Genomic DNA, 20,351 nt, shown 5'->3' with positions numbered 1-20,351 from the left:
GCACAGACCTCAGATTTTTAATGATGTGCGGTTTTAAATCTGCGAGGTCCGCGTTTTACCCCTTCCCCACACTTGTCTGCAGTAGAACCTAGTTTCACTATCTGGATAAAACAAAGCAACATAGGCAATCATCCCAGCTTTTTTTTTCCTACCATCAAAAATCATTGTGATTGCCAGTATCCAAATCTACTTTATCATAATGGATTGTAGACTGTATCTCCTTTTGAAATAAGCGGAATGTAGGCGTAAATTCCTCTTCCATCAAGAAATGGAGCATATGCAGTTTGAGCAATGGCTAATTTCAACAGCTTATTTAAGAAGCACATCTCTTCTGGCCGTTTGCAAAGCAGCCACAAGGTCCACTCCCCACATTTTCATTCAGCATTACTGTTTGGATATTGCATTCCGTGACACAAAATTTGGACAAATCATTCTTCAGCATTTATTTTCATAATATTTCCTACTCCCATTTGATCGTCTGTCAGGTTGCAAACTTTGAACTCATTCCTATAAAACAAACCTCAGCATTATCCTGTTCCATAGAGAAAGCGTAGTTGCTTACTGTAATGGGTGTTCTGTGAACATCAGGATGATGCAGGCACACCTCATCCTCATCCCCCCCCAAAAAGGAAAATACTTCAAACATCAGAATGTCACAGGGTCCAGCAAACTATTAGCCACATTGGACTGAAATGTGAACATTCCACGCTCTCTAATTGTTCTCCTTCTGTACTCTCAACACTGTACAAGTGATATCATTTTTCACTGTGGTGATTTGTATTCTCTATATACTGTCCTCCCTAATTTTTCTTGGTTACTCATGGAACTGAGGAGCTGGACAATGTGCACAAAGCTGGAAGCAGTCTGTCTCAGAGGATTGTGCAGACTAAGGAGAGCACATCCAGGTGAGCAGCCTATGGAGAAGGATACCAAGTATGTCAGCATTATCCTAAATCCCACGGAAAACACCCATTACAGTTAAGCAACTTTGCTTTCCCATGCTTATGAAAACAATTGTGTTCCCAGAATTTCTTCACTATCCATGAGTCTTAGCTGGAATCGGAAGACATTTTAAAAATGGCATTCCTGAGAAACATCATGGTTTTGCAATTCCTTAGCAAGTAAATTCGTATAAACTGTTCTGAGCTCCCTTGGGAGAATGGTATAGAAGACTGAATAAATAAATAAATAAAGTGCCTAAAACAAATTTGCTTGCTGTTATAGCCACAAGGAGAGTTTACAGGACCTCAGCAGCAGCTGTTAACTCCCTACCCCAAATTAGGATTGCCTTCAGGCTTCAGAATGCTGTGCTTGGACAAGCTGAGCAAATAGTTTGATATCTTGGATTTCAGTAGAGACTTGTAGGATTCTGGGTATGTTGTATTTCATGTGGAGGTTGCATGATACGGCAAACTTCCATTCCTTTGGGCATGGGTGTTTTTGCAGCCGTCCACTGCCATGCACAGGAGAACTATGAATGTCATGCGAGGCAGAACTGAAGACAGATGAAAACCAATATAGCAGCATTTTCATTAGAGCCAGAAAAGGAGTTATATGCCTTTCTTTAAGAAGACCAAGCAAGCTCACAGCTGTTCCATTTTCAGCTAACAGAACTAAAGGGAGGGGGTTTTCCATTCATATTAATTGAATTTTAAAGTGACCTTGTACATGTATTGATTTAAATTAGAATTTTCTTCATCAAGGTTGAGTTGGCATATATCCTACAGCAAAATATTAAAAAGCAGAGTGCTGTCAAACAGGGTATTGACAGAAGGAATTTAAATTTAATGGGAAAACTTTTGCTTTCCTAAGGAAAAGGCTGCCCTCTTTAATCCAATTTGAAAAACATATGGATTGGGATAGAGAGTGAGATCTGTTAGAATTTAAGATTCAACCCATGCTCATCAGCTGTCCTCCCTATCCTATATAAACCATAACTGAAAATCTGTGATTATATGGATATTTTGGACCATTGGCATGTAGGAGAAGGGAGATCATGATCTCAACATGGAACTACCACTCAAAACCCGTGACTCCTGAGTTTGAATTCCAGTTCTGGCATTTAATACAAATCCCTTTAATTTTCTGTATATTATTTCTAGTCAGACTTATTATTAGGAGTTCAAAAACAATATATAAATTAAACTTACTAAAACTGGTTTATGTTTATTGTTTGTATATATTTATAAAAATATTTCTGCAATTTATTAAATAACAATTTTTTTAACGTATATGTAAGTTTGTGATTTTATAATATTTCATAAGTGTTCAGTGCCCATTCTCCTGCATTGGAGCCACAGCAACATTATTTTGTCGGATCTATGGAGCAGTGCGTTTTGATAATGAATTTCTGAGACACTTCTCCTGCAGAAGCCTAGGTGGTGAAACTCAGGACTGAGTTGGGGAGTTGTTATGAGAGTTATTCACATACATAGACACATGGTGGAGGAATCCTGCAGAGCCACAACATAAGACCACCAAAGCTCGAGAGGACAAGATAAGTGCCATTATAACATTATAAAGAACATAGGAGAGAAAGTAATTCCAGCTTTGGTGATAATGAGCAAGGTCAAAATTGAGAAATAAACTAGTACCAGCTAAAGGGATCTATAAGTGTCATGATGGTCCCAAAATAATCTTGCTGTGGCTCCAATGCAGGAGATTGGGCACTGAACACTTATGAAATATTATAAAATCACATACACTTACATGTTAAAAAATTTTTTTTTGATAAATTGCAGAAGTATTTTTATAAATATATACCAGTGACTGGTGCACATACTCACTCTCTGGCTATGATCTTGGGAAAGTTGCTTTATTACCCTATTCCTGTTTATCTACCTGTCATTAAGGAACAGTTTTAATGCTGAATGATTTTCCCTTTGCTATTCAGAAGCAGCTAATCATTTGGGGGGGTGGCAGAGTACTGGAATTGTGAAATAGATTTGTGTGCATGAAAGGTATTACAGAATTCAAGTTTTGATATTCAGTCTTGGGATTTCTTATTCTCTGAATATATTCTAGGTTTACTGAAAGATTCTGTACCGCTACTCAATTCAGAGCGGTTTACATTAACTTCTGTTACAGTGTTGTGATACATGAGCTTCAGTAATGGTTTTACTGTACTGTTTACTGCAATGGTCTCAAACTCGTGGCCCGGGGGCCACATGCGGCCCGCCAGGTACTATTTTGATGCCCTTGGTATGTTTATGATAATCACAAAAGTAAAATAAAACAGTTTCTTGATCACATGTCTCTTTAGCTATAAATTACAATATTATTATTACGACTTAGCCAAGAAGAGTTTTACCTCATGCAAAATTGTAATTTCTTTAATAAGACATTAACTATTTTTTCTGCGGCCCTCCAAATACCTACAAATCAAAAATGTGGCCCTGCAAAGGGTTTGAGTTTGAGACCACTGGTTTACTGGGTACTTGTTTGCTCCACAGTGGAGAACAATACTGCTCTGGTCTATTGTACGAGCTACAGTACTTAAGGATGTAACTTAGTTTAGAAGGTTAACTATTTAAATGGTTAACAAATGGTTTAAACAGAAGAGTTGTGTGCAGCTACAAAGAGGGAGGGGGGAAGGAGCTCTTGAATTTGTCCTTTCCCTTTCCTCATCTCCTACCATTATTAGGAAGGGGAGATTTGGTGATAGTGTGATTTTGTATATATCACCCTCAGACTGCTCTTATCTGACAGAATGACTGACCACATGGGCTTTGAGCCTGAATCCTGCCACCCCCAAAGTTAAAATCAGTCACCTGGTCAAGCCATTCTGTCAGATGAGAACAGCCTGAGGGTGATACACACAAAACCACACCATCACAAGCCCTGCGAGAACTGTGGCAGACATTCAGAGAGCGACTCAGGGACAGGCAGGAGCACAAAAAGCTTACTCCTGCCCAGTACACTGCTGGGCCATGAGGACTCACGGCAGCCACTCAGGAAAAGGCTCAGGGCAGGAGCACGGAAAGCTTGCTCCTGCCCAATACCTTTTGGTGTATGTGGGAGGGAGGTAAAAAAAGTTGTCAAAATCCACCGGGATAGGCGAAGGGAGGGTTCCCTCCTGTCCTGGCCCACCAGGCCATACGGCAGACCGGTGAAGGCCTGCAAAAAGTCTGGGAGGGGGGCAGGTGGGCACTAACCCAAATATAAGACAAGACCCCCCCCATTTTTGGGCCATTTTTTTGGCCCCAAAATCTCATCTTATATTCAAATATACAGTATATGGTAGTTGTCTTACCTAAGAAGCTCTTGGCAATGTACAAATAAATTAAAATGTCCACAATAGCAAGAAATTAATTAAACTGCTAATTAAATTCTAACAATAATAGTAATAAGAATAAACTCTAAGTTTGTTTCATGTTTAATTTTAGAGTGTTTGTTTTCAGCTCTGTTAGACCAGTGTTTCTCAACTCGATCCTAGAGTACCCCTTTGCCACTCAGGTTTTCAGGATACCCACAATGAATATGCATGAAAGAAATTTGCATATAATGGAGGCAGTGTATGCAAATCAAGTTTATACATATTAATTATGGATAGCCTGAAAACTTGATTGGCAAGGGGGTACTCCAGGACCGAGTTAGAAACACTGTTAGACCCTATTGGGTGGTCACAGAGCATGCACATCCTTTTAAGACCTCTACTAGATTTTATGGAGAAAATATTCTTTTTGTTCCTAATATAAACAGTCCTCTGCACAGGTACATGGTCCAAAATACTATTATGTTTAGTGTCACCAGCCAGGGTCTATTCAGAGTGCTGCAACAACCGTCCACCAGGCAGCACTATTGAACTCAGGCACGCTTCCTCAAAATGGTAGAAGCCCTACAGAGGGTGATGGCCCAGTATGATAACCACACCACTTTATGAACAGCCCAGACACTTTACACAAGGGAGACAAGAGGCACAAAAGCTTGGTTTTCAAATAACAAAGTCTTTTATTATACAAGCCTTTAAACACAAAAATGTACCAAAATAAAACATGTGAAAAACCACAAAAAAGGCAATAAAGCAATATGCAAAATATGGCTTTCAATAAGACACCCACTCTCTGATGGCAAAGAGAAAGCAGCAGCAGTAGGTTGCAAGATGGCCTCTGCAGCTTCTGTCTTGCAGCTGTGCCACACCCTGCTCCTCAATGCAGTACTGCTTAGCCAGAGCTTTATCTCCAAAGGAAACAAAGAAAAGACAAAGGGCTAGATTCACTAACCTGACTTCTGGGGCCAATTCCAGCAGGCCCGACCAATTCACAACAGCCAAATATTGAAATGAGGGCGATTGGAGGAACAACCCCCCTGCCCGCACTGAACACTAGTGTGCAATCCTGATGCATGCACAGACCATCTGCTCTCCCTGCAGATGGTCTGTGCATGCGTTTTGTGTCTTTGTTTTGGGTTTTTTTTTGCTGGGGTTTGTTTGTTTTTTTCGGGCCCCCAACTCTCCTGCTTTCCCAGGGAAGGACTATTCCTGGCAGCAGCAGCCTCTTCCCTTTCACTGACACTGTCAGCTGGTCATACCCTGCTCTCTGCCACCTTCCCTGCAGTACAAGCCCGCAGGTTTAAAATGGGGCTGCACTGTGGTGTGCATCGGGCCAGAGGGAAATTGGGTCACAAACTGATCAGTACACAATTGGTTTGCTTTGTGAATCTAGCCCAAAATATTGTAATAAGTAAGATTCAATCAGTAACAGTCTTGAACAGATACTTCAAATTGTCCCATTCACAAACAGGTAAGGATATGCAGTTCCCCAGCCAGATAACTAACTGAGAGAAAACTGTCTTCCAGGAAAAAAGGGAAGAAAATCCAAAAAGAATGTCCAGTTTAAACAGTCCTTCCTTTGCACTCAAAGCCTTATATATCTTTCTTATATTTGTGTCAGCAAACCCAACAAACAGTTCTTTGTGCAAAAAGTTCAAACAGTTTCAGAACCAAAAAGAAAAAAATCCTCCAGTTCTCAGGTGTTAGCAATTAAGGACATTTTCCCTCTGTCGTGTGCACAGTCTTATTCTCAAGAAGAAAGTTTCCTTATGTTAAATCAAAGACTTTAGGCAATTCAAAAGCACCAAAACAATTCTGTCCCTTTTAACAGGTTTTCTTTGCTTCTACCTGCTCACCTTCAAAAGGTACCGTATTTTCACGCAAATAACACGCACCCGTATAAAACGCGCACACGTGTATAGCGCGCAGAAATCACGATGATAAGCACAAAAACTTTGGTATAACGCGCTCACGATTATACCGCGCATGCTGCCCGACTCTCCGTTCACCCCCCTGACTTCCGTGCACTGCCCCGCCTCTCCGTGCGCTGTCCCGACTCTCCGTTCACCCCCCCTGACTTCCGTGCACTGCCCCGCCTCTCCGTGCGCTGTCCCGACTCTCCGTTCACCCCCCCTGACTTCCGTGCACTGCCCCGCCTCTCCGTGCGCTGTCCCGACTCTCCGTTCACCCCCCCTGACTTCCGTGCACTGCCCCGCCTCTCCGTGCGCTGTCCCGACTCTCCGTTCACCCCCCCTGACTTCCGTGCACTGCCCCGCCTCTCCGTGCGCTGTCCCGGCTCTCCGTTCACCCCCCCTGACTTCCGTGCACTGCCCCGCCTCTCCGTGCGCTGTCCCGACTCTCCGTTCACCCCCCCTGACTTCCGTGCACTGCCCCGCCTCTCCGTGCGCTGTCCCGACTCTCCGTTCACCCCCCTGACTTCCATGCACTGCCCTGACTTTCCGTGCGCTGTCCCGACTCTCCCTTCACCCCCCCTGACTTCCGTGCACTGCCCTGACTTTCCGTGCGCTGTCCCGACTCTCCGTTCACCCCCCTGACTTCCGTGCACTGCCCCGCCTCTCCGTGCGCTGTCCCGACTCTCCGTTCACCCCCCCCCCCCGACGTCCGATTCATCTCCCCCCCCCGGCAGGACCATTCGCACCCCCACCCCGAAGGACCGCCGACTCCCCGACAATATCGGGCCAGGAGGGAGCCCAAACCCTCCTGGCCACGGCGACCCCCTAACCCCACCCCGCACTACATTACGGGCAGGAGGGATCCCAGGCCCTCCTGCCCTCGACGCAAACCCCCCTCCCCCCCAACGACCGTCCCCCCCCCAAGAACCTCCGACCGCCCCCCCAGCCGACCCGCGACCCCCCTGGCGACCCCCACGACGCCCCCACCCCCCTTCCCCGTACCTTTGGTAGTTGGGCCAGAAGGGAGCCCAAACCCTCCTGGCCACGGCGACCCCCTAACCCCACCCCGCACTACATTACGGGCAGGAGGGATCCCAGGCCCTCCTGCCCTCGACGCAAACCCCCCTCCCCCCCAACGACCGCCCCCCCCAAGAACCTCCGACCGCCCCCCCAGCCGACCCGCGACCCCCCTGGCGACCCCCACGACCCCCCCACCCCCCTTCCCCGTACCTTTGGTAGTTGGCCGGACAGACAGGAGCCAAACCCGCCTGTCCGGCAGGCAGCCAACGAAGGAATGAGGCCGGATTGGCCCATCCGTCCTAAAGCTCCGCCTACTGGTGGGGCCTAAGGCGCGTGGGCCAATCAGAATAGGCCCTGGAGCCTTAGGTCCCACCTGGGGGCGCGGCCTGAGGCACATGGGCCCAACCCGACCATGTGCCTCAGGCCGCGCCCCCAGGTGGGACCTAAGGCTCCAGGGCCTATTCTGATTGGCCCACGCGCCTTAGGCCCCACCAGTAGGCGGAGCTTTAGGACGGATGGGCCAATCCGGCCTCATTCCTTCGTTGGCTGCCTGCCGGACAGGCGGGTTTGGCTCCCGTCTGTCCGGCCAACTTCCAAAGGTACGGGGAAGGGGGGTGGGGGGGTCGTGGGGGTCGGCCAGGGGGGTCGCGGGTCGGCTGGGGGGGCGGTCGGAGGTTCTTGGGGGGGGGACGGTCGTTGGGGGGGAGGGGGGTTTGCGTCGAGGGCAGGAGGGCCTGGGATCCCTCCTGCCCGTAATGTAGTGCGGGGTGGGGTTAGGGGGTCGCCGTGGCCAGGAGGGTTTGGGCTCCCTTCTGGCCCGATATTGTCGGGAAGTCGGCGGTCCTTCGGGGTGGGGGTGCGAGTGGTCCTGCCGGGGGGGGGTGATGTATCGGACGTCGGGGAGTCGGCCGGGCAAGAGGGCTTGGGCTCCCTCTTGCTCCGATCGTGGGTGCGGGTGGGAGCGCGTGCGAGTGGTCGTTCGGGGTGGGGGTGCGAGTGGTCCTGCTGGGGGGGTGAATCGGGCATCGGGCGGGGTGGGAACTATGTTTTAAAACTTTCGTATACCGCGCTCACGCATATAACGCGCGAGGGGTATGCGCGGTAGGTAAAAACGCGTATAACGCGCGCGTTATATGCGTGAAAATACGGTAGTTACTCAGATACCTCCATGTACTCCTCATGGGTTGGCAGTTCTGGTGGAGTTAGTTTCTTAGACTCATTCAGCTCAAATATCTCCGCTTCAGTTTCAGGTGGGTTCTACTCCTCTCCTCTGCCTCCTTCCATCTTGCCTGCTTCCATTCACCTCCCTCCTCTCCTGCCTGAAGTTCTGCCTTTTATTGCTGGGAGCCCCACCCACACCTGCATAGAATCAGCATGGGCAAAAACTCCCTCTGGCTCCCCCTTTGGCCAAACTGTAGATTGCGGTCAGGAAAATAATACTGCTTCTTTAGAGAAGGTTTAAAGAGTTTTTCCTGCTGGCTTTTGTTAGCTTTCCCTTTGGACTAGTCAAACCTATTTTGCCAGGGACCAGGACTAGAAGGACCTGTATCTGGATAGACAACCCCAACTGTCTGCACACCGGAGAAACCTTCCTGGTGGGCTTTAATCCCCTTTGATATAGGATCACTTTTACATTTAAACCGTGGCAAGTCATGAGATGCCCTAGATTTGCCACAATAGACAGCCTTGCATTTATTTAAATCTTTATTCTTCTATTTTTGTTTTACACTAAGGTTGAGAAGAAATGATTAGATGAGCATCTTTGAACTTTGGTCCAAGCTCATTTGCTTTTCATCATTATAGCTTATTTCTTTTATACATTAGCATATTTAAACATCATTTGCTCCTTGGGCTGCATACAGAGAAAGCTGAGGATATCCACTGACGGGGGCAAAAAAGTCAAGTCTAGCAATAAAGAAGCTTCTAGGTGTGAATGTATATTTATTTATTGATAGAAGAGAGGTCTACAAGATAGGCCTGCTTATGAAATCTAGAATTCTCCCAAGATGGCTATAACATGCATGCTCACACACATCACACTGCCTCAAATCACTAGACAGAGTATAGAGGAGAGAAAAATGGATTTCACAAAACATTGTAAGCATTGATTCTGTCAGAATGACAGACCAACCTTTGTGTACCATTACTTTACAATCTCATATTGAAAGTCAGACTAAATCAAGGAACATCATTAGAATAGTTCCTTAGCTTCTTTTTTACTTCTTCCTGTAAAGGAAGAGACAGAGTTGGTTATGACCTGATGATAAGAAAATTGTTTTAATAGTGTAATAGGTTTCATTGCTAAATTTATTTTATTGTCACACTTTCTATTTCAGATGTTTATACCATCTTTCTCTCCCAAAAGGAGATCCAAAGTGATTTACAGTTTTAAAAGTACAGTCAATGCAATGTATCAATCAAAAACAAATATATCTGGTTACATATAAAAGCAAATTAAAGATCTTGTTATTGTTTTAAATGTTTTATTATGTATGTGACTGTATAACTTGCCAGAATATAAATGCTTAAATAAATAAATGAGATCTTTCAAACAGTAAACTGTATCCTCCATATGAGAGATTGGGTGGTACAAGGCAGGTTTTCCTTAAGGACACTCCCTCACTGAGGCTGCAACTGAGCTACCTTAAGACAGAGAATGGCTTAGGTAGCTTGCTGAGTCAGAAGGTCCTCCACCATATGTCTCAAACACAGAAGTGTAAGCTGCAGAAACTCCACTAAGGTAGGCCAAGTTTGTCTTGGAATCCTGCTGATGTGTAACTTTGAACCTTAGGGCTAAATTAGGCCCATCTGTTTGAATACAGAAGTATAGAACTTTAACTCTGGGACTCCAAGCCACAAACCAGCTGTTTTTGCTGTCTGTTTTGAGAGACAGACTAGTGTATGCTATGGACCTTCAGGAGTAGGCCACAGGAGGAATCCTGAGAACAAAGATTTACTTCTTTTTTTTCTTGTTTTTTTCTCCTCCTTTGTGAAAAGAACAGGCTACCCCTTTATTAAAGGCTCAGGTCTGTCCTCTAGCCATGCTGCAACACCTTACTCAATAGCGGGTTAGAAGACCATACCACAAATTCTATAATACAAGGGCAAATCAAAAATGAAAGGCCATTGTTAAATTATGTGATAACCAGAACAGAGCTAACAAAACGTACTTATACATTGCCTGTTGGATAGTTCATCCACACACAATGCAACGCTCGGCCTTAAGTCATGTGGCAGCCACGAGGTCAGAAAAATGGAAGCTCCATTGCAAGATTGCATCATCGAAGAACAGCTTGCAGTAGTGCATTTTCTTTCAGCAGAGGGAGTGAAGCCTATGGAAATTCACCATCAGATATTAACTCAGTATGGACCTAGCACAATGAAGCAATGAAAGATTTATGTGTGGGTAAAAAGGTTTAAAGTAGGAAGCCAAATGTACCTGATGCGTTCTAGTCGCCCATCAACATAAGAGTACATTGACAGGGCAGATTCCTTGATTAGAGAAGACCAATGGATAATGGTGTCTCAATTGGCTGCAAACTTGGATATCAGCTATGGATCTGCATTTGCCATAATGCAAGATGACTTGGGATACAGGAAAGTCTGCACACGTATTCCCAAACAGGTTACTGATCTACACAGGCAACAGTTTGTGGAGGTTGCGACCCAGTTCCTGAGATGTTATGAAGAAGATCCAAGTATTCTGGAGAGAATTGTCACCGGCGATGAGACATGAGTGCATCACTCGACCCAGAGAGCAAATAACAAAGCAAGATGAAGTAAAAGAAGCAGTGCACACCTGGCTTTGGTAGCAGCTGAAAAACTTATCTGCATGAATGCAGAAGCTAGTTGAATGATACAACAAATGCATCATTTTGCATGAGGACTATGTGGAAAAGTGATATGCTCAATTGCCCACGGTTACTTTTATTAAAGCCATTAAATGTATTTTGTGTTTATTTTTTTTTATTTAACCTCACATAAATATATAATGAATAGAACCACCCCAAATAAATATCCCCATCACTGTCTCAGATGCTGTGTTGAGGCATACACTTAAGTGTGATTCAACAAAGTAAATACATTCAACACAAATACCAAAAAATAAACATCCCCGTGACAGTTGCATGTGCTACTCTGAGGCATGTACTAAAGTATAATTAAATATGTCCTCTTCAGTAGCAGGCAAGGGACAAATGGCTTTTTATTTTTTCACTAAACATTTTCTCCTCCTTAAGGCTTCAGTTTAGTTAGGAAGGGAGCTGCGATCTCATGGCAAAAGCCCTCATTCTCACTGAATGTTTTTCTTCTATTTTATATCCTTTCCCAACCTATTATAATTATAATTTGTTGCAGTTAGAGGGCATAAATCAAGGACCTTGCAGTCATGGACCCTAAATCTAATCACTAAAATGATAATTTTATATCTCTACACACATTTTCATTCTGTATGGATTTTCAAAGTAAAGTGTGCATAAGACACTGAAGATTGGCAACAGATTGGATTCTCCAGCGGGAGTGGAATACATGAGAAGTGATCTACAAAAATTAGAAGCTTGGGCTAATGCTTGGCAGTTAAGCTTTCAATGTGAAGAAATGTAGGGTGATGCATTTGGAGTGTAGAAATCCAAAGTAGCTATATGTGGCAGGACTTGAGGGCCTGATATGCACAGATCAGGAAAGAGACCTCAGGGTGATAGTGCCTGAGGATCTCAAGGTGGTGAAACAGTGTGAAAAGGCAGTTGCCAAGGCCAAGAGGATGCTTTGCTAACTAGAGAGGGATATAACTAACAGAAAAGGAGGTGATACGCTTCTGTACAAGTCATCAGTGAGACCACTTTTGGAGAACTGTGTTTAGTTTTTGAGGCTATATCTTGCCAAGAACATAAAAAGGCTCAATGCTGTTTAAAGGAAGCAACCAACGTGGTATGAGGTCTGTGCCAGAAGATGTATGAGAAGAGACTTGAAGACTTTAATAGGTATACTCTAGAGCAGGGGTCCCCAAAGTCCTTCCTTGAGGGCCAAATCCACTCAGGTTTTCAGGATTTCCCCAATGAATATGCATTGAAAGCAGTGCATGCACATAGATCTCATGCATATTCATTGGGGAAATCCTGAAAACCCGACTGGTTTCGGCCCTCAAGGAGGGACTTTGGGGACCCCTGCTCTAGAGGATACTAGGGACAGGAGGGATATAATACAGATATTTAATTCTTTAAATGATCTTAAAGAACAGAACAACCTTTTCTAAAAACGGAGGAAGTTATAGAACTAGAGAATATGAAAGGAAGTTGCAGGGAGGGAAACTTAAAAGCAACATCAAAAAATGCTTTTTCAGGGGTGAGAGTGGTGGATATCATTTCAGTTGAGGACAGACTGGAGAGGGTTTTGATGGCTGGGATGGTTAAGATGGGCTGGAGTGAGCTTTGACAGAGACTCCAGTAGATAGAGCCTAAGCATACTACCGGGCATGGCTGTGAGTTTCTGGCCCAGAAATATGTAAGAAAAAGGACCATTTAAAATAGATGATTAATTTATAGCACATGCATGGTTAGGCAGACTGGATGGACCATTCAGGTCTTTATCTGTTGTCATTTACTATGTTACTACTTAAGCTTTTTGTATATGGAGGTGGTGGAGAGGAAAACAGTGACAGAGTTCAAAAAAGCATGGGATGAACACAGGATCTAGAATCAAAAAATAAGAGTAAATATTGAAGAACTAAGGCCAGTATTGGGCAGACTTGCATGGTCTGTGTCTGTATATGGCCTTTTGGTTGGATGGGCTGGGGAGGGCTTCAATGGCTGGGATGGTGTAGATCATTGTTCTTCAACCTTTTGACACCTATGGACCGGCGGAAATAAAATAATTATTTTGTGGACCGGCAGTTGAACAACACTGGGCTAAGGCGTGCCCATCTACACCCAATCTCTGCCCCCAGACCCTGCCCCCATATTCGTACTAATTGTAACACCATTTTTTCCATTAATTTTTCATATATAATACACACACAATATAATCGTATTAACGGCACATAATGATTAACCACAAAATTAAAATACACAAAGCACACTGTATGCTTTTCAACATTCATTCCTACCAGAAAACAGATAACCTCATGCAAATGCAGGACCAAAAGCTAAAAGTACTAATATTTACAAGCAAACCCTAAGATGCAAGATTCTGCAAGCAGTACAACCCCAGAGGAAAAGAAACAAATGCATTTCTTCCTGAACAGACAGCAGATGTAAATCAATCACTAAATAAAAAAATAAAAGCATTCCCCCTACCGCTGTTGTCTCTCTCCCTCCATGATGTGCCGTGCCTTCCGGCCTGCCCCCCCCCCCCCCCCCCTGGTGTTATCTTTGGGCCGGTCCATAGTGCGATCAACGTTCGGGCCGGCTCCCTGAGTGCTGCATTGCACAAAGCTTTGGGCAACGGCTCCTCGCACATGTCCTATGCCTCATCTGGAAGCCTTCCCTCTGACGTTGTGATGTCAGAGGAAGGTTTCCGGTTCAGGCACAGGACGTGCATAAGAGCCTTTTCTCACAGCTTTGTGCACTGCAGCACTCAGGGAGTCAGCCCGAAGATGCCGCGTTGATCGCACCGTGGACCAGCAGCTGAAGAATACTGTCTTCTGCCCAATGGACGTGCCGGCCCTGTGGACCGGCACTGGTCCACGGACCGGCAGTTGAAGAACATTAGTGTAGATGGGCTGGAGTGAGCTTTGACGGAGACTTCAGTTGTTGGAACCTAAGCACAGTACCGGGCAGTGCTTTGGATTCTTGCCCAGAAATAGCTAAGAAGAAGAAAAAAAATTTTTAATTGAATCAGGTTGGGCAGACTGGATGGACCATTTGGGTCTTTATCTGCCGTCATCTACTATGTTACCATGTAATGATGTTTTTGTTTCTATCTGACATGGCAGCTTGCCATTTTATCTGATTGATTTAGTCTATCTAAATGTATCTGTTATGTATGCTGATTTGTAATCCCCCATGGCCCAGATATAATATAAATGAGTGAATGAATGAATGCTCTTCCACAGAAAGTGGTGGAGTCAAAAACAGTGATGGGATTCAACATGGTGTGGGAGATACACAGAGGTTCCCTATATAGCCTGAAGATGTAATAAAAGTCTACAGCAGTACTTGTCAGTCTTTGTGGCATTAACCCCATAATTGCAGTCAAATAAAATTGTGTGATCCCCTGATGTTGCAACCTATGGAGAGTACAGAGAAAGAGACAAAGGGAGGCATCCTGTCAGCCAAAAGAACTACCTTTATTCAAGCAAATGGTCGTTTGGCTGACAGGATGCCTCCCTTTGCCTCTTTCTCTGTACTGTTTGTTGTTTGAGGCGAGGACCTTCTTCTTTCCTTTTACACCTAGGGAGAACCCACCCAAATTGTGACCCCATTTGGGGTCCTGACCCACAGTTTGGGAAGTTCTGAGTATCTTTGCTCAAAGTATACAGTAAAAAAAAAAAAAAAGAGTGGGTGAGTAGTTTCAAGTTTATTTAAAATTTGATGTACCGCTTATTAGAAAGTCTTAAGTGGTTTATGGTAAAAATTATTGTTAATAAAAGATAATAAAAATAAATACAGACAATGATAAATCCATAACTTGATACAAAGAAAGTAACTGGGGGGAAATACAGTTGTTGTTTTTTATTTAGCATAGAGAGGGGTAAAGGCTGCACTAGGCATCAGTTACAACCCCTAAAGACAAAAGAGGAGTGTAACACATGGAATTACAGGTACAACCCTGGCCACCTTTCTAGCTATCATTTATTATATTAATATGTTGCATTCTCCTGCTTTGATAATTAGTGTTGAAAACTGTGCATTTAAATGTATGCCACCTCTTTGCTTCATAAGAACATAAGAATAGCCTTACTGGGTCAGACCAATGGTTCATCAATCCCAGTAGCCCTTTCTCACGGGGGCCAATCCAGGTCACTAGTACCTGGCCAAAATCCAAGGAGTAGCAATATTCCATGCTACCAATACAGGGCAACCAATGGCTTCCCTATGTCTTTCTCAATAACAGACTATGGACTTTTCCTCCAGGAGCTTGTCCAAACCTTTCTTAAAACCAGCTCCGCTATCCGCTCTTACCATAACCTCTGGCAGTTCATTCCAGAGCTTAACTATTCTCTGAGTGAAAAAAAAAAATTTCCTCCTATTAGATTTAAGAGTATTTTCCTGTAACTTCATCGAGTGTCCCCTAGTCTCTGTAATTTTTGACAGAGCAAAAAATCGATCCACTTGTACCCGTTCTACTCCACTCAGGATTTTGTAGACTTTAATCATATCTCCCCTTAGCCATCTCTTTTCCAAGCTGAACCCTAACTGTTTTAGTCTTTCCTCATATGAGAGGAGTTCCATTCCCTTTATCATCTTGGTTACTCTTCTTTGAACCTTTTTTAGTGCCACTATATCATTCTTGAGATAAGGAGACCAGAATTGAACGCAATACTCCAGATGAGGTCGCACCATGGAGCGATATGGGGCATTATAACATTCTTAGTCTTGTTAACCATCCCTTTTTAAATAATTCCTAGCATCCTATTTGCTGTTATGGCCAAAGCCGCACATTGGGCTGAAAGTTTCATTGTATTGTCTATGATGATACCCAGATCCTTTTCTTGGGTGCTAATCCCCAAGGTGGACCCTAACATCCGGTAACTGTGATTCAGGTTATTCTTCCCAATGTGCATGACCTTGCATTTGTCCACATTAAATTTCATCTGCCATTTGGACTCCCAGTCTTCCAATTTCCTAAGGTCTGCCTGAAATGTTTCACAATCTGCATGCGTTTTAACACCTGAACAGTTTAGTGTCATCTGCAAATTTAATCACCTCACTCGTCATCTCAATTACCAGATCATTTATAAATAAGTTAAATAGTACAAGTCCTAGAACAGACCCCTGCGGCACTCCACTGTTTTCTCTCCTCCATTGAGAAAAATGACCATTTAACCCTACTCTCTGTTTTCTATCCGATAACCAATTCCTAATCCACAACTGAACTTTGCCATCTATCCCATGACACTTTAATTTTCTCAGGAGCCTCTCGTGAGGAACTTTATCAGAAGCTTTCTGGGATTACTTTAGCAAAAGCTTTTTGGATTATTTTATGCTTGTATATTGAATACCCCAATCTAGCCACAGCTTTGCTCCTTGTAGGTAAACTTACATGCATGTATGCATATACTTTTCTCTACATATTGGATGGTTAATTTTGTAAAAGCCAATTTCCACATGTAAAGCACTGTTTTACCTGCAAAAATGGCTTGGAAAAATACCCTCTTTGTCCATGTTTCCCCACCCAGTCCTCAGGGCACACTCAGTCAGTCAGGTTTTCAGGATATCTACAATGAATATGCATGTGATAGATTTGCATATAAATGAGGTAATGTATTCAAATCTATCTCATTCCATATTCCTTGCGGATATCCTAAAAACCTGAATGGATGAATTTGCCCCAAGAATTGGTTTGAGACCCACTGCATTAAGTGTTGCTATTATTATATAATGAATGTGATTCTTTCTCTGGTGGGAGCTGTGAACATTGGCTCTGCAACATACTCAGCCCTAGCTGTTCCATGGACAGAACACCAGAGCTGGGAATTGGACCCAAGTTCCTCTGCATGGTGACATATAACACAGTCAATGAGCCAATAGGCTTACTGCTGGCAGACATTTTTTCTTTCATTTTGCCTGAAGGTTTCCTCTTCCTTCTTTGAGCTTTATCTTATTAAGATCCAACACCAATAACTTAGAGCTTAGAACCTTTCTCCAATCTGAGCCAGCCATTATAAAAACATTGCTTAGCTAGAGGATACAGATTATTGCTTTCTCTGGAGCTTAGAACATCTGCATCCGAAACCTGGTCTGTAGGTGCTGCCATTGAATGGTGGTTTGGGATCCTTCTCTCTGGGGATAGAAACATCCCTAGCTCAACCTTTGAATTATGCTAGATACTTGAAATCTCATATATTAAATTTAGAAGTCTGTTAAAAACTCATCTTTTTGGATTGGCATATCCTTAATTCCACTTCTCAATCAGGGGATTTTTTTAGTATCATATTGTTGGGAGAGAAATTTGCAGTTGCTGTTTTTATAATCATATTTTAAGTTTTATTATTTTTATAGAATTTTACTTTGTAATTTATTATTTCTTTGTATTTTTACTTTCCTATTGATAATGGAGTTCCTTTCTTTTTGTTTAGTATTAGGTAAACCGCTATGATGATATATCAAACAGCGGTCTATAAATACTAATAAACATAAACAAACTTTTATTTAAAATTTTAAAAAATATTATTTTCCATAAAAGTCAAGGAATGGCTGTCATCTTTGGTGAGAGAATTTGGATAATTGTTTGAAAGCTCTTGGCCTCTGCCAATGGAGGCCCGGGTATTGTTTAAACTAGGCTGTTTCTGTTACAAGGCTGTTTCTGGTACAGCTCCTTCTTACTTGGTCAAAAGATTTTCTTTAGCATCATATAGACGTAGTAAAAGAACTCAACCTTTGTTTAATTTTCCATCTGTCCAGGGTTGCAGGAGTAAGAAATTTTTAAATCATACTTTGGCATCTCAGGCAGCTATTCATGACAACGAATTCCGAATATTGTTGCTTACTACCAATTCCTATGGCCATTTTAGAAAACAATTGAAGACCTACCTTTTTCTAAATATTTGACTGTTTAATGAATCATCTTATTTCATGTGGCATGTTTACTTTTATAACTTTTTGTAAACCGAGTTGAACTTCTGCTTACGCGGTCAATAAGCACAATCTTATGTTATGTTATGTTTTGGCTCATTCCAGTCCCACTGGGGTAATTTCTCATGATTAACCTTTTTGTGTTCTTAACAGGTGACCTTGGGAAAAGTGCTGAAAGTGATTGTGGTAATGCGGAGTCTATTCATCGATCGCACCATAGTAAAGGGATATAATGAAAACATCTACACAGACGATGGCAAAGTAAGTTCTCTGTAAAGGGATGGGAGGACATCTCAACTTAAATCTTCTGTGAAAAGAGTTCTAAGTCTCATTTCTAGCACAGGTTAAGGAGTTAGCACATTACAGTCCTTGATGGGAGTGAAGACCTATGCACAGCTCTCTCTTTCTATCATAATGATGCTTTATATCAAAATTCATAAGACGTTTATAACTGTAGTTTCTGGTTGCTTGAGCGTTACTCTAAAATAGTTTTGTCTCCCTTCCCACCTCACTCTCTTCCTCTCCCTATCATCCCCCTACCTGCACTTGTAGGTCCAGCATCTGTTCCTCCCTTCCCACCCTCCTTTTTGGTCGAAAGTGATGTGATTCCCTTGCAAGTCAGAGACTCTAGTTTCACCTTTCTGTTTGAATTCTGAAACAATTAAGTCAGTAACTACTATCAAGATACTGGGCGTGGCATTAGATGCTGACTTATCTTACCATCAGCAAATCAGTACGAAAATGTTTTCATAGGCTTCGTATGATCAGTTCCATCTCAATTGGATTATTGCAATGCTCTTTTTCAAGGCATCACCCAAAAAGAACTCAGGTGATTACAAATAATTCAGAACACCACCATCAAACTTTTATTCAAAGCTACTAAATTTGATCATGTAACGCTGGCTCCCCATATCACATAGAATCACTTACAAAATTCTACTCTTAACCTTTAAAACACGAATGACACAATTACCAGGATTTATTCATAGATATTTTATTTTTGTGCTCAAGCAATCAAAACTTATTGGAGATCCCATCAGTTCAACATATAATATATGATACAACCAGGAAATCAATTTTTTCTGTTACTGCCCCTAACTTATGGAACAGTCTGCCCTCTTTTCTGAGGGAAGAATCCAATCTTACACAATTTAAATCAGGTCTAAAAACATTCCTGTTTAAGGATGCTTTCAATTTCTAATTGATCCTACCTTCTGACAAGATTTTAATCCCCTCCTATATGTACCTCCTTATGATGTATTTTTTTCTCTTACCCACCCCCATTTATATATATCAGTTTGTCCTGTTTCTTGTGATTATCTTTTATTATATATTTTTAACCTTATATTTATGTACACCGCTTAAATATTTTTATAAGCGGTATATCAAATTTTAATAAATTTGAAACCTGTCTGGGTCACTTTCTCTCCCCTACCCCCACTTATTAGTCCATCATCCATCCATCATCCCTCCCCTGCCCATCACTCTGCTGGATCTGCTGTATCATCGCACCATATATACTTCTGGTCCACCCCCTCCCCCCCCCCGAGTCTGCCCTTCCTTCACACGGATTTGGTTTCCTTGACCCATCTCACTTACCCAAAGTGGCAGCGGTCCTGATATGCCAACCCTCTCCCTCCCTGCAACCCACAGTGGCTGCAGTCATGACCCGCCAACCCCCAACCCCCCTCCCTCCATCCCCAAAGCAACAGTGGCAGTGGTCCTGACTCACCAACCCCCCCCCCCACACTTACCAAAGCAGCAGCCAGTCAGTAGAGGCAGCGCTATAAACAGGCTACTCATGGCCTGCCCATCAGGGCCTTCTGCTGTGTCACTTTTGATGTAGCAGAGGAAAGTCCCTGACAGGGACTGGCCGTGATCAGCCTGTTTACAGTGCTGCCTCTGCTGACCAACTGCTGCTGCTTAGAGTAAGTGAGGGAGGGGGGAGGGATTGGTCAAGACCACTGCCACTACTGGTTCAGGGAGGGAGGGTGGTTGACGGGTCAGGGCCGCTGCTGCTTCGGGACTGGAGGGAGGGAGGGGGTTGGCGGTTCAGGATGCTGACACTGCTGCATGGAGTAAGGGAGGGAGGAGGGATTGTCAGGACCAGCTGCTGCCACTGCTTCAGGAGCAGAGGAAGGGAGGGGGGTTGTCAGGACTGGCTACCACTGCTGCTTTGGGGGCTGGAGGGAGGGGAGTTTGTGACTGCCGCTAATGCTTCGGAGGCTGGAGGGAGGGAGGAAATGAGGGGTTTGTGGCTTTCCACTGATGCATTGAGGACTGGAGGTAGGGAGAGGATTTGTCAGGTCAAGAGCGCTTGACTTTGGGGGCTGTCGGGTCAGGAGCACAAAAATGATTTTGGAGGTTGTCGGTCAGGAGTGTAGAAGACAATTTTTTTTTTTTTGACAGCTGATTGTG

The 20,351-nt window shown here is 43.6% G+C and overlaps 1 protein-coding gene across 1 annotated transcript in view; it reads left to right on the top strand.

Annotated features, from left to right (window-relative positions):
* The window catches only part of MED27 (mediator complex subunit 27), a 426,900-nt gene that overhangs the window by 345,164 nt on the left and 61,385 nt on the right, over nucleotides 1-20,351 (top strand). Inside the window, exon 5 of the mRNA XM_033961506.1 lies at nucleotides 18,087-18,194. Coding sequence (XP_033817397.1) covers nucleotides 18,087-18,194 — 108 coding nt within the window. The remainder of the gene's footprint in view (nucleotides 1-18,086; nucleotides 18,195-20,351) is intronic.

The sequence above is a fragment of the Geotrypetes seraphini genome, chromosome 10 (assembly GCF_902459505.1).
Source record: "Geotrypetes seraphini chromosome 10, aGeoSer1.1, whole genome shotgun sequence".
NCBI classification, from domain to species: domain Eukaryota; kingdom Metazoa; phylum Chordata; class Amphibia; order Gymnophiona; family Dermophiidae; genus Geotrypetes; species Geotrypetes seraphini.
Note: the sequence above shows the minus strand (reverse complement) of the source record. Positions and strands in the feature narration are given on the sequence as shown.